Source organism: Cucurbita pepo, chromosome LG01 (genome assembly GCF_002806865.2).
Source record: "Cucurbita pepo subsp. pepo cultivar mu-cu-16 chromosome LG01, ASM280686v2, whole genome shotgun sequence".
NCBI classification, from domain to species: domain Eukaryota; kingdom Viridiplantae; phylum Streptophyta; class Magnoliopsida; order Cucurbitales; family Cucurbitaceae; genus Cucurbita; species Cucurbita pepo.
The window spans coordinates 16335443-16355887 of NC_036638.1; the positions used below are offsets into that span (position 1 = coordinate 16335443).

At 35.8% G+C, this 20445-nt stretch overlaps 3 protein-coding genes across 3 annotated transcripts; all 3 read right to left on the reverse strand.

Moving 5' to 3' along the window:
• Window positions 1-322: 322 nt before the first annotated feature.
• LOC111792445 (probable inactive purple acid phosphatase 27) lies at window positions 323-7598 on the reverse strand. The gene is made up of 13 exons (XM_023673915.1): window positions 7230-7598; window positions 7050-7137; window positions 5742-6008; window positions 3689-3800; window positions 3446-3563; window positions 3237-3375; window positions 2969-3156; window positions 2153-2339; window positions 1530-1597; window positions 1335-1428; window positions 1005-1193; window positions 658-738; window positions 323-558 (listed from the first exon to the last, which is right to left on the reverse strand). The coding sequence occupies exons 1-13, from the start codon at window positions 7571-7573 to the stop codon at window positions 493-495; spliced, it is 1941 nt and encodes a 646-aa protein (XP_023529683.1). The 5' UTR covers window positions 7574-7598; the 3' UTR covers window positions 323-492.
• Window positions 7599-9976: 2378 nt separating this feature from the next.
• Window positions 9977-12925, reverse strand: LOC111808471 (cation/H(+) antiporter 4-like). Its single transcript, XM_023694471.1, has 3 exons — window positions 12540-12925; window positions 11334-12344; window positions 9977-11238 (listed from the first exon to the last, which is right to left on the reverse strand). Exons 1-3 carry the CDS (start codon window positions 12792-12794, stop codon window positions 10114-10116), a joined length of 2391 nt encoding a protein of 796 aa, XP_023550239.1. The 5' UTR covers window positions 12795-12925; the 3' UTR covers window positions 9977-10113.
• Window positions 12926-14310: 1385 nt separating this feature from the next.
• On the reverse strand, window positions 14311-17439 carry LOC111800464. The gene is made up of 2 exons (XM_023684173.1): window positions 17315-17439; window positions 14311-17099 (listed from the first exon to the last, which is right to left on the reverse strand). The coding sequence occupies exon 2, from the start codon at window positions 17061-17063 to the stop codon at window positions 14796-14798; it is 2268 nt and encodes a 755-aa protein (XP_023539941.1). The 5' UTR covers window positions 17064-17099; window positions 17315-17439; the 3' UTR covers window positions 14311-14795.
• Between the last annotated feature and the right edge of the window lie 3006 nt (window positions 17440-20445).

The following is a 20445-nucleotide window of genomic DNA, read 5'->3' on the forward strand; positions in this document are numbered from 1 at the left end:
CTTTGGTGGGATCTCACAATTCACCCCTTGGAGAAACACGTCTACTAGGGAGAGGTTTTCACACCCTTAGTGAGATCTCACAATCCATCCCCTTGGGTGTCAACGTCAGCGTTCTCGCTGACACATCGTTTGGTATTTGGTTTTGATACCATTTGTAACAGCCCGAAGTCACCACTAGTAGATATTGTTCACTTTAGCCCGTTACTTATCACGGTCCACCTCATGATTTTAAAATGCGTCTACTAGGGGAGAGGTTTCCACATCTTTAGTGAGATCTTACAGTCCACCCCTTTAGAGAAACGCGTCTATTTGGGAGCGATTTTCACACACTTAGAAGGATCTTAACCATTATCGATGTGAGCATCACTTGAATAGTATAATTTCTCGACTTTTTCATATGGGTCATCGAGAAAAAGTTTCTTAGTTTAGTGATCATACAGGTTTGGCCATGGCTATGGCTAGCACCATAAACTTAAGGAACTCATGATTTGGCTATTGAATTGGAGCTTTTATTATGCTGAAACTGTCCTCTACTGCTCTTGTGACAGCATTCACCATCTGCATAAATTTACAAGGCAGAACAGAACTAAGTCATAACATTTTGAATTATCTAATGTTTTGAATCTGTTCAAAACACTTAAATATAGAATTACTAACCTCTAAGCTTAACTTCTCCTTTGTTGCATGGCCCCTAAGATAACCGAACTTAGCAACCCTAGCCAAACTCCATCTCTCTGCCTGCATCGTTTCAAAAAAGATCCATTTTCATAAGAACGTTAGTTTTGGTCATTTAAATCCCGTTTGATAACCATTTAGACTTTTGGGTTTTGAAAACTAAGCTTATAAACGCTAATTCTGTATATAGGTCTGCTCGTTTTTTTTTAACGAATATGAACCCATTGTAGAAAAATGATTAGAAAAGAAGTCCAGTTGTCAAAAATCAAATAGTTATCAAACGAGATTTTAATAATCTAGTTTAGTTGTTAGGGAGATAATGAACGTACGAAAGTGTGGAACTCGTCGAGACTAAACCCAGCCATGCCGATGACTGCGTGCACGGGAGCAGTATAGTTGTTGTGGTCGTACGTATCAATCCCATTAGTATCCTTAAAGGGCATTCCTCTGCAAACGTTGTTAAAGACTGAACATGTTCTCTCGTAGTTATGAACATGTCCAAACAACACCAAATCAACCTGCAATATAAGATCTCGATTTATACACCGTTTTAATGTCAATTATACATATTTTTCGAGAAAAAAAAGTGTATATTTACTGCTTTTTTCTTCTAATAAATGACATATTAACAAATATTTTTTGTGTAGAGAAGGGGAAACCTTATTTTGGAGGAGAAGTGGCTCAACAGCTGCAACAAAGTTTGGGTCAACACTAGGAATAAATTCACGTATGGAAGAGTACATAGGCCTATGCCTGCATTTTCATAACATTAATCGTCTCTCAAAACGTCCACGTCGAGCATATCTTAACCTGTTTTCAAGACTAAATTGTAAATTGTAAAGACCGAAACTTACCCGGTAAAAACGAGCCATGGTGTTCTTGACCTGTTTACCGAGGCCATGTCCTTTTTCATCCATTCATACTGCTCAAACAAAAAGAAATAAGTTAATTGCTTGGTTATGAACTATCGATCAAGATTGTTACCATCATTAAAGAACTATTTCGTCAAAAATTAGACTAAACGTTTTAAACAAACGTCTCACATGCAGAATTTGAATCAAACTTTGAAATTTTTAGCACCGAGTAGCCCTGAATTGCTCCTAAGAGCAGAGACTATCCTTAACCCACGAATCGTTTTTAATGATGTTTTGTCCTCACTTACATCATCCAACATAGCATTACTCCAAGCTAAACACGAAACTTTCAAGTTTTTATGATTGACCCACCGAAAATAAAGATACACCATGTCAGTACAGACCGAAACACTCCGTTTTTTAAGCATTTCTTAACCATCATATCCTCAGAACCACTCTCGTTCGATTTCACTCTAAGTTCATTCATCTACTCCATTACTCAAACGTCAAACAAATTTGGTCTTTATAGTTTCAGTAAACCTTAAAACGAACCCTCATCGCTAATAACTAATAGAACGAGAATATGTTTTCAAAATTTATAACGGGAACGTCGAGGAAATCACCTGCGGTGAGCCGGGAGTAAACGGATGCTCAGTAGAAACAACAGTGAAATGAACAGAAGCCATTTCAATGGAATACCAAGGCTGATCTTTACCAAAAGTTGGCATTTGAAAATATGTTTCATAAGGAACTCCACATTCACCTCCTGAATCTGGCAGCCTATAAACTGACCCTGATTGATCATAGTCCCTTCAAATTCAAACCTTAATATCATCAAAAACATCATAAAAGTTTAGGAATTCAAACCTTAATATCATCAAAAACATCATAAAAGTTTAGGAATTCAAACCTTAATATCATCAAAAACATCATAAAAGTTCAGGACTTTGTTCGTTTGAGTAATAATGATACCTCTCGTGGTTCCCAATGCTGAGGATTGTTAGAAGGGAGTCCCACGTTGACTAATTTAAGAAATGATCATGGTTTTATAAGTAAGGAATACAGTATATATGAGGCATTTTCAGGAAGCCCAAAGCAAAGCCACGAGAGCTCTTATGCTCAAAGTGGACAATATCATACTACTGTGGAGATCCGTGATTCCTAACATAGTATCAGAGTCATGCCCTTAAATTAGTCACGTCGAATGAAGGTGTACTTTGTTCGAGAGTTCTATAATTCTCAGGGGAGGCTCTATGATGTACTTTGTTCTAGGGGAGGATTGTTGGGAGAGAGTCCCACATTAGCTAATTTAGGGAATGATCACGAGTTTATAAGTAAAGAAATACATCTCCATTGGAAGCAAAGTCAAGAGAACTTAAGCTTAAAGTGGACAATATCTACTATTGTTTGAGTATGAATAATAATAATAATAATGATACCTCTCGTGGTTCCCAATAGCTGTCATGTAAGGCACGCGAGAAGCAATGGGTTTGATGAGATGAAGAAAAAAATCCCATTCAACTAAGAACCCTGTTGCATAGCTGATATCTCCAATGTGAAACACGGCATCGACTTTCCCGGATTCTACTTCCTCGGTCATCCCGTTCACTACCGAGATCGACCCTGGCTATCATTCCCGAACATGCATACACTCTTTAGTATTCTATTTTAGTCTATAAACTTTACGTAAAATCTCGTTAGGCTTACCTGAATGTAATGCTCGACTGAGGACGAATCGAGAGGAGCCTTTCCCATGTCTCCAAATGCTAGAAAGTGGAAATCCTTTTCGTCTCCACCGGCTGGTGGTGTCGTGAACGTTGCTTCGTCGCTCCAACCAACTTGATCGCTACAAGTTAAAACAGAGAAGAATCAGTAAATTTAGGGTTTAGGGTTTAGGGTTTAGGGTTTAGAGATACCTTCCGAATTTATAGGAAAAGGTGGTAGAAGGCTGAAGTTGTGTCATGACAGCAGAGTGAATGAAGCCAGGGTCATGCCATCCAAAGTCCTTTGCTGGGCTTTGAATTGATGGTGTATCTATATGTGTGTGTATATATATATATATATATATATATATATATATTTTTTTTTTTTTATATATTAAATATTGTAATATTACCAATGAAAAATAAAAATAAAAAAATTAAAAAAAAAGGGCTTACTGCACATATCATTTTGGGAGAAAGAAGAAACATGAGAGGTTTGTGTTGTTCCATGTTGACCATATTTGAGTTGTTGGGGATTTTTGTCTCCACTAACCCAACTTAATCTCATCTGAAAATTCATAATATTAATTTAATTAACTTTCTTTTTCTTTTCTTAAATAATTCTAATTTTTTTTAAATTTCGATGTATAAAAATAATCCGATAAAAAAAACGAGTAAAATTGTGTAATTTGACCTCGTTACTTTCTTGCCTACCAAACACGTAAACCTATTTGAAATTTGTTCACTAGATTTGGTAATTTGACTTATGGGTGTATGCGGGTTGGGTTGTTTGGACTACCTTGAGATTTCGAGTGGAGTGGGTTGGGTTAGGTTGGTGTCAGAGCTTGCAACCCAACCCAACCTCTATTTTCGAGTTGGGTTGGGTTGTCTGAGTTGAAGCTGACGACAATACATACCGGGTCAAAACGGACAATATTTGTTAGCAATGGACTTGAGCTATTACATTTTTTTTAATAATTATTTTTAAAAAATCATATTTATCCATTAATAACTAAAAAGTCTCGTGAAATTCAAATTTACACGTCACCTATCAGTTATAAATATTAAATATTCTTAATTTTTTTTAAAGTAAGACCGGTAAGATAGAATAGGATTGAATTGTAACTTTTTTTTTTTTTTGGTTGACTTGTCCAAAAAAAAAATCAACCCACAAATAGGACGAATTGGATTGTAACCCTATTTTTGGGTTGACCCGACCAAAAAAATGTCAACTCATGACGGGAACAATTTTTCAATTTTTAAAAATTCAACCCACCACATAGGTATAATGGATAGAGAAACAAAAAGGGATAAAAAAAAAAAGAAGATATAAAAACANATAATTAATTAAAATTTGTAGGATTAAATAGAAATGATAATATTTTAAAAAATAGAAAGAAAAAAAAAATTAAAAAAAAATTAAAAAAAAAAATTGGGCACTCACAGAGGTTCCAGTTGAGTCAGTGGCAGAGAGGAGTCCGTACAACGGAGCGTTGGGATTCTGGAAGGTGCGAGGCTGTGATCTGAGAAGAAGACAAGGAGTGGCAAACCCGCCGCCAAACAGGGCGAATTCCACGTCGGTTCTGAAGTTGATGACGTGGAATGACAGCGTGGCATTACATGTCTTTTGTAAGCACCTGCCTCCCGATCTCACTCTGCACTCACTCTTCTTGCACCTCAAGTAATCTGGATCACTTCTTAAATACGCTGCCTGCCAAAATACCAAAATAATAATAATAATAATTTAAAATTTAAATTTATGACCGAGACCACCACGTTACCTATTTATCTCAAAGTGATTCTATTTGAATTTCATATTCATTATTGTATGATCCCGACATTCTACCATGCTACATATTAAACTATTCCCACATATCAACACGTGTTCTATCTGCATGTTTTATCGTCACTCATATACTTTATAATAAAATTGTAACAGCCCAACCCCACCATTACTCGATATTGTTCTCTTTGGGTTTTCTCTCAAAGTTTTTAAAACGCGTCTATTTGGGAGAGATTTCCACACCCTTATAAAAAAAAATAAAAAAAAAGTTTCGTTCTCCTCCCCAATCGACATGGGGTCTCACAATCCACCCCTGTTCGCGGCCCAACATCCTCGTTGACACTCGTTCCTCTCTCCAGTCGATATGAAATTTCACAATCCACCCCATTCGGGGCCCAGCATCCTAGCTCGCACTTGCTCTTCTCTCCAATCAATGTAGAATTTCACAATCTATCTCCTTCGGGGCCCAACGTCCTCACTAACACTCGTTTCTCTCTTTAATCAATATGGGATCTTACAAAAATTCTCAAAAGATTGTCTAATATAAGATTATTTGAAGCTAACACGCTTGACTATGAAGTTTTTATGATCGTGTTATCGAAAAAAAATGTACACATTTATTGGTATAAATAGTAATTATAAATTTTTATAAATTTAAATAATATGATATTTTATCGAGAATAAATAAATAAATAAATAAATAAATAAATATATATATATATNCACAGAGGTTCCAGTTGAGTCAGTGGCAGAGAGGAGTCCGTACAACGGAGCGTTGGGATTCTGGAAGGTGCGAGGCTGTGATCTGAGAAGAAGACAAGGAGTGGCAAACCCGCCGCCAAACAGGGCGAATTCCACGTCGGTTCTGAAGTTGATGACGTGGAATGACAGCGTGGCATTACATGTCTTTTGTAAGCACCTGCCTCCCGATCTCACTCTGCACTCACTCTTCTTGCACCTCAAGTAATCTGGATCACTTCTTAAATACGCTGCCTGCCAAAATACCAAAATAATAATAATAATAATTTAAAATTTAAATTTATGACCGAGACCACCACGTTACCTATTTATCTCAAAGTGATTCTATTTGAATTTCATATTCATTATTGTATGATCCCGACATTCTACCATGCTACATATTAAACTATTCCCACATATCAACACGTGTTCTATCTGCATGTTTTATCGTCACTCATATACTTTATAATAAAATTGTAACAGCCCAACCCCACCATTACTCGATATTGTTCTCTTTGGGTTTTCTCTCAAAGTTTTTAAAACGCGTCTATTTGGGAGAGATTTCCACACCCTTATAAAAAAAAATAAAAAAAAAGTTTCGTTCTCCTCCCCAATCGACATGGGGTCTCACAATCCACCCCTGTTCGCGGCCCAACATCCTCGTTGACACTCGTTCCTCTCTCCAGTCGATATGAAATTTCACAATCCACCCCATTCGGGGCCCAGCATCCTAGCTCGCACTTGCTCTTCTCTCCAATCAATGTAGAATTTCACAATCTATCTCCTTCGGGGCCCAACGTCCTCACTAACACTCGTTTCTCTCTTTAATCAATATGGGATCTTACAAAAATTCTCAAAAGATTGTCTAATATAAGATTATTTGAAGCTAACACGCTTGACTATGAAGTTTTTATGATCGTGTTATCGAAAAAAAATGTACACATTTATTGGTATAAATAGTAATTATAAATTTTTATAAATTTAAATAATATGATATTTTATCGAGAATAAATAAATAAATAAATAAATAAATAAATATATATATATATATATATATATATATATATATATATATTTAAAAAAAAAAACTTAATATTCCAGTTCTTGTCTCCTCTATCTCCATGACCAAACAGACCGTTGAAAGGAAGTTAAGTCATACTTGAAACATGAAATTAAAATTTGAATTTGATCTCAAATTTTAAAAAAATTGCAATTTAGTCCCTCAATTAATTAATTAATATAAACAAATTATTTATTAATAAAAGAAAATAAAAATTTATAATGAACCAAGCTTACCTTGACAGGATAATGGCAAAGTAGAGGAAGGCTGCTTAAATCACCTGTTTGGAGATAAAGCCCTTCATTCAATGGACAAGAATCAACGCTGTTCATCAACCAACAATATAAATACATCATAATCCAAGGACTAAAATGCAAAACACAAAAAAAACAAAAAAATTATAGATCCCGACGTACTTGGAGTTTGAAGGCGTGATCATAGCAACCCAATGCTCTATCGACGGAATCGAAACTCCGCTAACCGTGACATTGATGAACTCTTCATTCAACAGGCTCTCTGAAGCAGAGACGATCGTGAGTTTCACAGAAGGGTTTATTATACGTGGACAATTCAACAGTTTTCTTCGATTGAGTAGTCGGAAATCCGATATAGCGGTGTAATTACGATGCAGCTTTGCAGAGTCGGCGATCGACGGATGCAGCAACGACGACGTCGACGAGGACAAAGGCGAAGATAGCGAGAAGAACGAGAGGAGGAAGAGAAGTTTGGAAAAGAAACTAAGTTTGGGTAAGGCCTCCATGTGAAAGAAATGAATAAGAGGTGGAGGGAAAAGGTGGCTTTTAATCAAAGAAATAAAAACGCCACTTTTGGAAGCCTAAATATACACTTTTTTTTGTTTGTTTTGTTTTTTTTATTTTTTTATATATATTAAATTATTATTTTAATTTTTGTGGTTTGAGTTTAATTACAAATTTTATTTATTTTTATAATTTTTAAAAGTCTTATATTAGTTATTTTGTTATAATGATTCAACAAAGTTGAAATTTTTAGTTCTATATATATATATATATATGTATATATATGTATGTATATATATATATGTATATATATGTATGTATATGTATGTGTATATATGTGTATGTATATGTATGTGTATGTATATATATATGTATATGTATGTATATATATATGTATATGTATGTATGAGATCCTACTTCCAACTGAAGGAAATAAATTTTTATAAGGGTATGGAAACTTCTTTTTTATGTATGCATGCATGTATGTATGCGTGTATGCATGTATGTACGTACGTACGTACGTATGTATGTATGAGATCCTACTTTGGTTGGAGATGAGAATACATTTTTATAAGGGTGTGGAAACTTCTCCCGTAGCAGATGGGTTTTAAAATTGTGAGGCTGATGACGATACGTATCGAACCAAAGCGGATAATATTTACTAACAGTGAGTTTAAACTATTACAAATGGTATCAAAGCTAGGCATCGAACGGTGTTCCAATGAACACATTAGGCCCTAAAGGAGAGTGGATTGTGAGATTTGATATTGGTTGGGGAGGAAAATGAAATATTTTTTTTATAAAAGTGTGGAAACCTCTCCGTAATAGACATGTTTTAAAATCGTGAGGTTGACGATGATACGTAACGGACCAAAGTAGACAATATCTACACTTCAGAGAGTATATATATATATATGTCCACAAAATTGTATTTTTTTTTTTTTTAAGATTACTTTTTTTTGTTTGTTTTTTATTTGTTTAAAAATAAATAAATGTAAATATAAAATTGAATGGGATTAGGGTTTAGGTTTCATCATTAACTTGTAATTAACTTATAATTAACATTGTTAAGTTGACAATACTTAGGAGGGTAGCTGTCTAATTGACATGTAACTACCTTAATTTTATTGTTCCTATGTTGTGCCCAAGCTTTGGTTTTTCCAATTATGCCCTCTTAATTAACCAATCCACAGTTTTTTTTTTCTTATTTATTTATTTATTTATAATTACTCATTTATTCTTTAATTTCATAGTTATGATTTTTAACTTATTTTGGGAATTACTTTCTTAAAATCATAAATTTGGTTCAAGAGTTGCATTTATATCCCTCAACTTTAAAAAATTTCAAATGTACCCTTGATTACCGGGAATGGAAAATGTTTATCCTAATCCCGACCCTTATTATTAGTTTTATATATTATTTTCAAAGAGAAAAACTTAGATCGTAAAAATATATATAGGGATCAGAAAAATTAGATGACGCCTTTAACGTTTGAAGGTGTATGAAATATCGAGCGTTAATTCCCTTGGGTACTTGTAGATCGGGCAAAGGATCTCCGAGATAACAAATTCATTTGTTGAGTTTGTAGCTGACTAACTTGCTTTTTTTTCTTTGTCCTCTCAATTTTCTTGCTTCTCGCTGAAAAGCTCAACGTGCTTGTATCTAGGTCGAGGCTAATGAAACTGTACAAGCAAAGCTCGGGCTTTAGTACTAGAGCATGTAAAGCTAGGTTGAGATTTGTGTGTCGAGAAAATGTTATATTATTATGTGAATACGTACAAAATGTGTATGATGTGTTGCACGAAGATCACGTATGTTACTTGTTGTATTATTAATAATGACTCAAGCTTCTTTTATGTGAACCTCGTGCATTTTGCATGTTGTATGCATTATTATTGTCGTTATTGTTTTGAGCTCAACAAAACGTGGGAGTAGGAATTCAATTCTTTGATCTATTTGTCGAGGATTTTAAAGGCATCTCTATCTTAGTTAGGGCCAAATATCACTAATTAGACGAACGAGCCTATCCTTCGGTAAATAGATCAAATAATTGAATTCCTCTCCAACCAATGTGGGGTCTCATAATCCACTTCCCTTAGCCCAACATCCTCGCTGACACACCACTCGGTGTCTGGCTCTAATACCATTTGTAACAGCCCAAGCCCACCGCTAGCCGATATTATCTGCTTTGGCCAGTTACATATCGCCGTCAGCATCACGGTTTTATAACGTGTCTACTAGAGAAAAGTTTCCACATCTTTATAAAGAATGTTTCATTCCCCTCTCCAACTGATGTGGATCTCACACAAAGACACATCTTTTGAAATTGAAGAAGAAAGCCGAGCGTAAAATGATCCTCGAAGAACCATAAGATAGCCCAAAAAAGGCGAGCGTATATGAGAAAAATGAAAATGGATTAACATCGAAGGCGAGGCCTCGAAAACTACAATTTTCAGAGGGTAAAAAGAACAGATATGTTACAACCAAAACTATGATACAACAAAAGAACAGCACAAGAAATAAGAATGGATGCAATGAGTATCATTGCCCGTAAACAGAGCATTGTTGTTGTTGCTGAATCACCAAAGTGGAGGCTTTACAATGGAAATCAGCAGAGGCAAGCATGTCACCAATGATTCCAAGCTCAGGAAACTCATTCCATTCCATTAAACCTGATGTCTGTGGAGATTCAACCCCACCTCTTCTTCCAACTATTACAAGATCATATGAATCACCAATACTTCTTATTATTGCTGCTGTATTTGACCCTTCATCAGCTTGCATTTCCACGTACCTAACCGCTTTTCCCCCGACAAAGCTATACCGTACATCGTTAAGCAGCTCAGTGTCAAGAACCGTTTCCCAATGGCTAATGCTGTCATCTTCAGCAAGTAGGCGTATCACTGTGAGTTGAGCTGTGTTCATCTCTTTAATCATACGTCTAGCCAAAGAAAACGCTTCCCTATCGTCTTGACCACCAATGAAAACCATTGCAACCTGTAATAACGAAGTATTTGAATGTTCAAATGAATGGTAACTTGAAAGATAGCCACGGTCAATGAGGATTCCCACCGAACACGGTGCTAACTCAAGAACATGACAATTTAACGCCCTTATTGCGTTATCCTCTGATTCCACAATTCCTTCTCGTGTCCATCTTCGGTGAAATGGAAGGATTACAAGGGAAGTAAGTTTGTTAATTGCTACGGTGCATATGTCGTCGTGCATTAGTCTCTTCGGGACAATCGCTGTGAATGCTTCGATCGAAACAACGTTACTCCTTCCATACTTTCGAAGCATTTGAAGTATATTATCTGATATCATCTCCTCAGATGAACCCTTTTGTTCATGAAGCTCATGTGAAATGAAAACCGGGGAGGATCGACCGACCAACTCGACAAGGTGGAGCGTATACAACAAAACAGGAGACTCCTCGGTCGGGTACAAAGCATGAAGAAGATTAAGCAAAACAGAAACATCCTCTTGTGTATGAAAACATCCTAATATTCTCAACTCAGCGTCAAGCTTCAAATTGAGAATGTTTTTTCTCTTATAATGAGTATACTTCCTTGAAGGGTTATATACATATTTCACAAGCATAGGCACCAGTGTTGAGAAGAACAAGATATCAATAACCATCACTGAATAAGTCTGACCAGTCAAGGCCTGCAAATTTTTACACCAAACAGATCAAAATTTACTTCATTTTTGTTCCTAAATCAGAGATATCAAATGCTATATCATTTAAAGCCATGCCTTACCTTGCTGTCATAAAAGAAAGAGCTGCCCACAAGCTCTATGATGCCTTTGCTACTCATTATGAAGCCAAAAGCCAAGGCATCATAAGAAGACATATTGAAATACAGAGAAGTACCAACAGAGGCGATCATTTTCGCAACGGTAGTCATTATTATCACGATCATAGAACGAGCCAAGAACGTTGTACTATAACTAAGGAATGAAAGATCAGCCTTCATCACATTAATAGTGACAAAGAGTGGGACAAAGACCGATGTAATAATGCCATCGAGTCTATTCACTAAGCTGGTTCCTAATGGTGGCCCTTCAGGCACAACCAAACCCAAGATAAATGGAGCAGAATAAGCAGATCGTCCTATAGTGATATGAGTTGAAACTGATACAAATACCAAAAGAACAATGATGCCTATGTATACATCATTCACAGGCCTACCATTTGGTGTGGATCTAGCAATCCGAAGCATTGCAGGTCGAAAGATGAACAGGACGAAAACAATCGACCCGATTGTCGAAGTGAAAGACATAGAAGCTTTCAAAACGCCATGAATTTGAACGCTTCTGATGAAGGTAGCGATGAACGAGATACTCAAACTAGTTAGATCAGCTACAATTGTAGTAGAAAGAGCTATCCTACCCACTTCAGAATTCAGAATTTTGAGATGGTCAAGCAGGTAATGAACAACAGCAAATGAAGTGAATGATTGGGCTGCTGCTATGAACTCCATGTTAATGAGTTCACCTCTGTTATCAACTCTTGCTAAACTAAATGCTGCGATTGAGCCAATTATTGCAGAGATTACTACTGATAAAACACCACCTATCAAGGGTTGTTTTCCTGATTTCTTAACAGCATTTAAATCCATTCTAACTCCAACAAGAAATATAAAAAGTGTGTAGCCAAATCCAGATAGCAATCCCAATATATCTTGAGAAGCAATGGGGAATAGATACTCTTTGAAATTGTCAAATGAATTTGAGTATCCTTTCCATGATGATCCAAGTATCAAACCAGCCTGTTAATAATGCACCAACAAAAGAAGCAGAAAATAAGAAACTATGAGCCATCATCAGATTCTAAGCCAAGATTCATCGGTTTTTTGAATCTAACTCTTGGAAAAAAAAAATTTGAAAATCATCCTCTAATATAAACAAAACCCTAAAATCCAGGGAAAATTGTACATTAAACAAGTTCATCGAAGAAGACTTACAATCATTTGAGAGACAAAAACAGGGATGCCGAAGACGTGGAGCAAGAAATGAAGGATCGTAACGATAATAAAAATGATGAGCATCTGACATTCCAACAATGGCAGAGGAGAAGACCTAAGAGTATCGGAAGAACCAGAAACATAATCCCAAATGCCATTAGAACTAGCCTTTGGAGGGAAACTCATACACAATGTGATGAAATTGCCGTTATTGGCGGTCATAATCTCCTGGTAAATAGTGAAATTCGAAGCCATTTTTTCGAGTTGGGCTGTTTCTTCGAAGCTTGAAAGCTATGGCTATGGAAACCTGGTTTTTACAGGCTTATAAGGAAGATGAAGATGAAGATGAAGAAGGAATATGAGGTGGAGAAAAACGAACAGTGTTCTTGTTTCTAACAGTATAGTGTTCTTTTAAGCATATTTAGGTATTTTGCTTTGATCATTTTTTTTCATTTTAATTAATTTTAATCTGTTTTTAAACTAAATTTGTTTCGGATACCTCACTTACTCGATGATGAATCGTTTCTCGTTTATCGTTTGTTACGGTTCGTTTTTTTTTTTTTTACATTTTACACGTGTTTTGAAAAACCAACCTAAATTCAAATTTAGGTAATTACGCGAAAACAAGAACAATTATCAAAAAATCAAAACTAAATTATTATCGAACGAGATCGTGGAAGTGTTACAAAATTCTTTTTAGCTCGTGTTTTTTAAGGTTTCATTAAGCATCTAAATTATTAGAGTTGAAATGAAGTGGTCGATCTTCAATATAAGCAATACAGTTCATTCAATGAGAAATTTAATTTGAATGAGAGAGTTACGACACAATCAAGCCCTCACACAAGGTACAATTGTTGGGAAGGGGGCATGAAAAAGAGAACCTAGCTGGATTCGAGCTGGTCTCGTGGCGCCAAGGTTTGAAAGAAGAAAAAGAACGTACCCATTGTTATGATTATGAACAGACTTCCCTATTCAACAGAGAATCACGAGCCATCACCCATCACATTCCACATCCCACTTCAAACTTGTCGATTCTTCATGGGACTCCTCTATTCTATTTCGAGAAAGACATTTCAATTTCAAAGGCAAGCGAGCCGTGTAACGGCCCAAGCCCACCGTTAGCAGAAATTGTCCTTTTTGGGCTTTCCCTCGAGGCTTTAAAACGGGGAAAGTTTCCACACCCTTATAAATGGTGATTTGTTCTCCTCCCCAACCAATGTGAGACATCACAATGCCCAAAGAGGACAATATGGATCTGGACCGTTACAAATGGTATCAGAGCCAGACATCAGACGATGTGTCAGCCTTCTCGCTGTTCCATGAAGGGGGGGTAGACACGAGGCGGTGTGCCAGTAAGGACGCTGACCCCAAAAGGAGGTGGATTTGGGGGCGGTCCCACATCGATTGGAGGAAGAAAATAGTGCAAGCGAGGACGCTGGCTCCAAAGGAGGGGTAGATTGTGATGTCTCACATTGGTTGGGGAGGAGAACAAACCACCAACCTACGAGTTTTAAAGCCTCGAGGGAAAGCCCAAAGAGGACAATATCTACTAGCGGTGGATCTGGGTCATTACAAGCCGAGTCAGGAAGGAGTTTGACTGCTAGGATGGGAACATATCCATCCTACTCGAAACACACCACCATGAATAAGAGTCTAAAGGTTGGATAGGCAGTCGAGATAGGAAGCTCGAATCTTAAGGATCTAAAGTGTTCGTCTCGAAAACTTAAAAACCAAATAAAAACGAAGCTCAAATTCGTAGAAAACCCGACAATGAGAACAACAAATCTATCACCAATCTATTCTTTATTGAAAGTAACTTCTCAATGCCACTATTACAAAGCTATAGCAGAAGAGAATTGCATTCAAAAATAACAAAAGAAAAAAAGGGTCATGAGATTAGAAGAGTTTGAAGGTTTTGATAATACACCTTCATCACAACCACACATAATTTACATAACCTTTGAACAAACTGACACCAACAGACACTATTGAAAAACACACAGAATGATAGACTCTCAAGCAAAGATCATCTCCCTGCCACTCATCCTTCAACGTAAGGACGTCGACGATACTCGATGTCTCGACACCGAGCATTTTCTATCATGGTTCAGTATTTTTCATGCTCCTATGAGAATTTTCTAACATCCTATACAGGCTAGCAATTTTCTCCTCTTTTTGAGGTTTTCAGTGGTTAAACAAGTTAGAGCAAATGAACTTGATGAGATGGTGTTTGGAGGTTTACCTCTGCTGCTACCATTAGAAACAAGCTTGGATGCGTTTTTCTGGACTAAAAGCTCCAGAAGCGTTATTTTGGAGATGGGGTTCGTATCTGGATGTGGTCGGCATGACTGATTCGAACGCCTCGACCAGAAGTGCCACCTTTTTCTTCTTAGCTGGTGTGAGTTTCGTGACGGTTCGTTGGAGTGCATAATCAAGCATCCATTCCTCTGCATTTTTCCTGTCATCCATTAGCTGATGCTTGAGATCTACCTTTTCTGCTTCCGGGTCTGGCGCCAACGGCAAGTAATTCGGTTCTTGTGGATTGAAGCTCCTTGGATCTTCTGATTCATCTCCATGTTTCTTGTAGTTTATGTTCAATTCCCAATTCTTGCCAAAGAGATCCAGTTCTTGGCTGGAATTCATTGCAGGACGGGACGACTTAGCTGCTTTTACCGATGAATCTGCTTGACCTTTGCCTTCCACACTTTCGACCATCACGACGCGATTATCATTCAAAGAAGTCTCTTCATCTTGTTCAGCAACTGAATTCGTGTTTCCAGTAGCTGAGATATCTTGGCATTGTCTTTCTTCACTAGGATTTTCATCCTCAGATACCTCTTCTCCATGATTTGCAGCATCATCAAGTTGTTTCCCGTTTTCGATATTGGTATCAGCGTCGAGCGAATCCTCTTGCAGGACACGATCATGGTCGGGAAGATGGCTATCAAACTGCAAAGCTTCTTCACGGATCCCACAGTATCCTTCAACTTGAAGATCTTGATTGAGAACTTCAGCTTCCAATTGAGAACTCAGAATCAAATCTAAATATTCAGTTTCAGCTCGATCAATAACAGCTTGTGTAGCATCCATATCATCAAATGCATACTCTAAATAAGAAAGTTGATCAAAACTTAAGCTCTCAGACACTTGACTAGCCTCTTCCACCTCCCAATCTGGATGGCGACTCAACTCGAAATCCTCCATATAGAACTGTTCTTCAAAGTTCCCACTCTTTTCATTGAATTCTTTCTCAGTTTCGAAAAACACCCCTTTACCATTTTTGACAACAACATCAGATCCAACGAGTTCTTCATTATGCAAACGAGACTCTTCTGATAAACCCCCATTTTCGACGTTTGATCGATCTTCAAATTCATCCAAACCATCACTTTCCATGCTCAAAAACTGCTGCTCCTCCCACTCTTCGATCTCGGTCCCCGACGAACCAGCATCATCCTCATAATCATCCCCATGTAAGTCCATGGATTCATCAGAGATGTTAACTGCAACTGGTTTCCGATTGTCTTCATTACTCGACTCGGCTTTATCATCCACAGTAGAAGAAGAAGCACCAGCAGCACCATCAACCTCATTTTCAGCAAAAATTTCAATGAAAAAACTCAACCCACCATCGTTTACCAAAGCCTCTACCATTTTCCCACCAGCAGCACCATCCCCTTGCACCCCACAACCAGATGGCTCAACTTTCAGATTCTTCTGAGTCTTCAACGAACGTCTCCTAGCAGACAAGAAGCACTTCAAGGGAGGCAGGGGAGCATGTCTATGGCCATTAAGCGAGCAGTAAGTATAAGGACAGACTTTCATGGTTGAAGTTCCTTCAGACTCGGTTGCACCAGGGCTCAGCGTGAGGTATGCTGGAAACTTAGTGTCCTTGAGAGTCGAAGAACAGGTAGCTCTGTGCGAATTCATGTCAGCACACAGAGCCCCCTTAGAAGCCTTCTTGAAGCTCGCCGTCTTCGTTAAAGTCCTAGCCAGTTTTACACTGGGGCATTTTGTCAAACACTTGGTGGGCTTAAAGCCAGTAACAGACACATGAACAGAGTTCTCTAAATTCCTCCTTCCGGGTTTCTTACTATCACTACAAATTCGAGATTTCCGAGAAATCACCTGAGAAACCTCTTTCCTCGCATCGAAACAGCTCGTGGATTTCATGTAATTGGGCGAGCCACCGCTGGTTCTAATCGGAGATGGCTGCTGATTCTTCTTCTGTTTGATTTCCAAAACATCAGAACGAACAGTCGATGGCGGCGGCGGCTTACCAGGCAGCGTTACGTTCTTTCTAATCGGCGATGAAGCTAAGCTCTCGAAATCCGAAAGCTGAATAGCTCGTGATTTCTTCATCTTCATCTTCAAATCAGCTGCTCTGTTTTTACCATCTGGATTCTGAGAAGAAGAAGAAGAAGAACAACCAGAAGAACTGGGTTTGAAGCTCGCAACTCTCTTCTCCGATTTAACACCATCAATTTGAACTCCAAATTTGCCCACCGCCGTTCTCTGAACCATCTTCCAAACTGGGTCTGATTCAACGATTTCCCTCCTCTTAAAAAAAAAAAACAGGGGAATTTCAATCTCTAGAAGAAACCCAGCAACCTTGTGGGAAAATCATACATCAGAGAAAAGTCGTAGAGGAAGAAGAATCGTGAAAACCAAAGAGAACCAAAAGATTCTTGGTCTAATTCAGCATGCTTTGGGAGAACAGTCGGTGGGCTTGCAAAGATTATGATGATTTTATGAGATAAAATTTGAAAGCTTACGATGGCAGAGGAAATAGTTTGGCGATTGCGGGGCCCTTTTGTGGTCAGATTATGAAATCATGGGAACGCGACTTGATTAGTTGTTGTTCTTCTTGTTCTTGTGCTTCAACCAATTCAACTCATGCTCATCCGTTAGGCCATAGTAATATAATAATACAAATAGCAAGAATAAATAGTTTTTAAAATAATTTTAAAATAATTCACAAATTATTATAAAAGTATTTATTTATTTATTTTTTATTATTATTAGCCCACAATTTCTTAAAATAATATTTTTTTTACTTGTAACATAATTATTTATACCTATATTTATTTTAATTTTAGAATTATTTTCCGATATCACATTTAAAAATAATTTTTCAAAATATATTGAATTGTAAATTTGAATTCAAATAAATAAATAAATAAATATTTTATTTTTATTAAAAAATAAAATTTAAGTAAATAAGTCGAATAATTCAAACTAAAATATTTTATTGTTTGAATTAAAAAAAAAATAGAAATAATTTGATTTGAGTTTTAGCATAAAATTACAAGGGAAGGGCATTATAGTCATTTCACTAAACATTAAAAAAAAAAAAAAGCGTACGTGTCATACTTTTAGTTATTGGCGTAAGATTATTCCAGCGTGGACGGAGGGGAAATGGGCGGTGCCGCGGCTTTACAAAAGAAGCAAAAGTGGTCGGCTTTAGTGGGCTGCTCGTGGGCCCCACTTTTGGGCCCGTCTGGTCCATTTACATAATAAATAAATATTAAAATAAATTATTTTTTTTTATGCTTACTTTATTTGTATTTTTATCAACGCTTCGTCAACTTTGAGTACCGTAATTTGGAAGAGACAAAAATACAAATAAATAAATAAATAAATAAAAATTGATGAATTTTGCTATTAAAATATTTATTTATTTATTTTACAATTAATTGAATTTTAAAAGTAAAAAGATATTACTAATAAATATGGAATTTGTTTTTATATATTGGCGGCTTTATGGTTTAAAATTTAGGTGTCATCGTCACGCTCTTACTATAGTGGAATAACAATTATGAGGTACTTGTTCTAACCCAAGTCACGGTGTGAAATTCAGACTTTGTCGACAATGTTCAAATCTCGGGTTATGGCTAAAAACGAATATGGAACAACGGCTTTAGTAACATATAACTCGGGTACGAAGAATTGTTACTAAAGTAAAATAATGAAGAAAAAGATTTAAAATTGATCATCAACTTGAGTATAGTTCAATTTGACTAAGAGAGTGTGGTATAACTTCAATCAAAACGGTAGACGCTCGAGTTACTACATGCGCTTATAATTAAAAAAAAATTATATCGGTCGAAAGTTGAATTTTAATAATGGGTCGGTAACAAAACAATTAATAATAATAATAATAATAATAATAATTTAAAAAATATATATTTTTGGAAATTGGTATGATTTCATCAACGCATGTGGCTGCAAATTCTCTTCTTTTTAATCCCACGTGATTATGTTGTTCCCCATCATACTTCTTTTACATGAACACTCAAAAAAGCAAAATAAAATGCCAAAATAATTATTTTTTTTTTTAATTTTCAAAATTGAAATATAATTTAATTATAGAACTTTGTAATAATTACATTTTTTTAGAGATTTATATTTAAATTATGATTGGACTGATTAATTTTATAATTTTATATTTGATAAAAAAATATTTAATTTTTATTAAAGTAATAATTTAATTTCAATGATTTAATCTCTTTATTATTATTATTTTTTATATAGTCTCAATAGTAAAAATTATTGTTAAGAGTTAATGAAATTTATTACAAAGGTAAATCGGTAAATTATATTTATAAGCTATAAAGTTTTTTAATGTCATGGACTAAAACGTTACAAATTTAATATTAAATTTTAATTTTAATTGTATTAAGAAATTAAATTAATAATGTATTTTAATTCCTCAACTTTAATATATATTTTTTTTAATTTCTATTTGAATAAAGACAAAAAAAAAAAAAAAACTATTTTTTTCATTTATCTTTAGGTTTTTAAATACTTTATTTTAGCTCCCACAATAAATATATATATATATATATATATATATATATATATATATTTTGGTGATCTTCTCACCTTTTAATTTCCTAATATTTGATAATTAAGATAGTTCATCCTAATCATTGGCATATGAAGCAATTATACCAACTAAATAATCAAGCTTTTAAAATAATAATAATTATAATAAATGTCATTTCTTTTTCTCTTCCCATTTTTCAAAATTATATAATTTTCAAATGATGAATTGACGTTTTGAAACTTAGCAATGCTAAGTTGTGTATGATATTTGATTGCGTATTTGTAACAATCTAAGCTCACCGCTAGCAAATATTGTCTACTTTAACCCGTTACATATCACCGTTAGCCTCACAGTTTTAAAACACGGAGATCTTTCCACACGTTTATAAGTACTTCATTCCTCGCTGGCCACTGTTTGATGTCTGTCTCTAATCCAACAGTAGCAAATATTGTCCGCTTTAACTCATTAAGACGCGTTTTAAAACCATGAGACTAACGGCGATATGTAACAGGCCAAAACGAACAATATTTGTTAACGGTGAAAACACTTTTCTGCATAAATATAAATAAATAGAAGGGTTACAATACAATAATACGAGATTACCATAGATCTAGAAGTCTTATCATAGTACAAAGATGGATTCAAAATTTCATATATTGGTAGGAACAATGTCCCTTCCCCACTTTATTTAAAGAGGGCAATCTGTAAAAGCAAACAAAGACAGCAAATAACATGAAAGGCTACCAACTCCTCCTGCATGTGCTTAATCAAAAGAGGCCCAAAAGGGGCAGCTTTGGAGCTCTTAATTTGAAGTGGTCATGGAAAGTTTTGTTTGTAGCAACCTCAATCAAAAGTGCAGCTATACTTTATGCATACATTAAGAGAGTTCGTGATTCATAACATAACAAAGAGATTTCCTTTGAAATTTAAAAAGGTAATGTCCAGATATAAGATCAATTATCCATCTAAATGATGCAACAGAACATGAAAGGAATATGAAATGAAGATGGGAGGTTTGAACAAAAAAAAAGTGGAATGAGTATAGAAGAACAGTGTGGTGTAGGCCTTAATACAGCT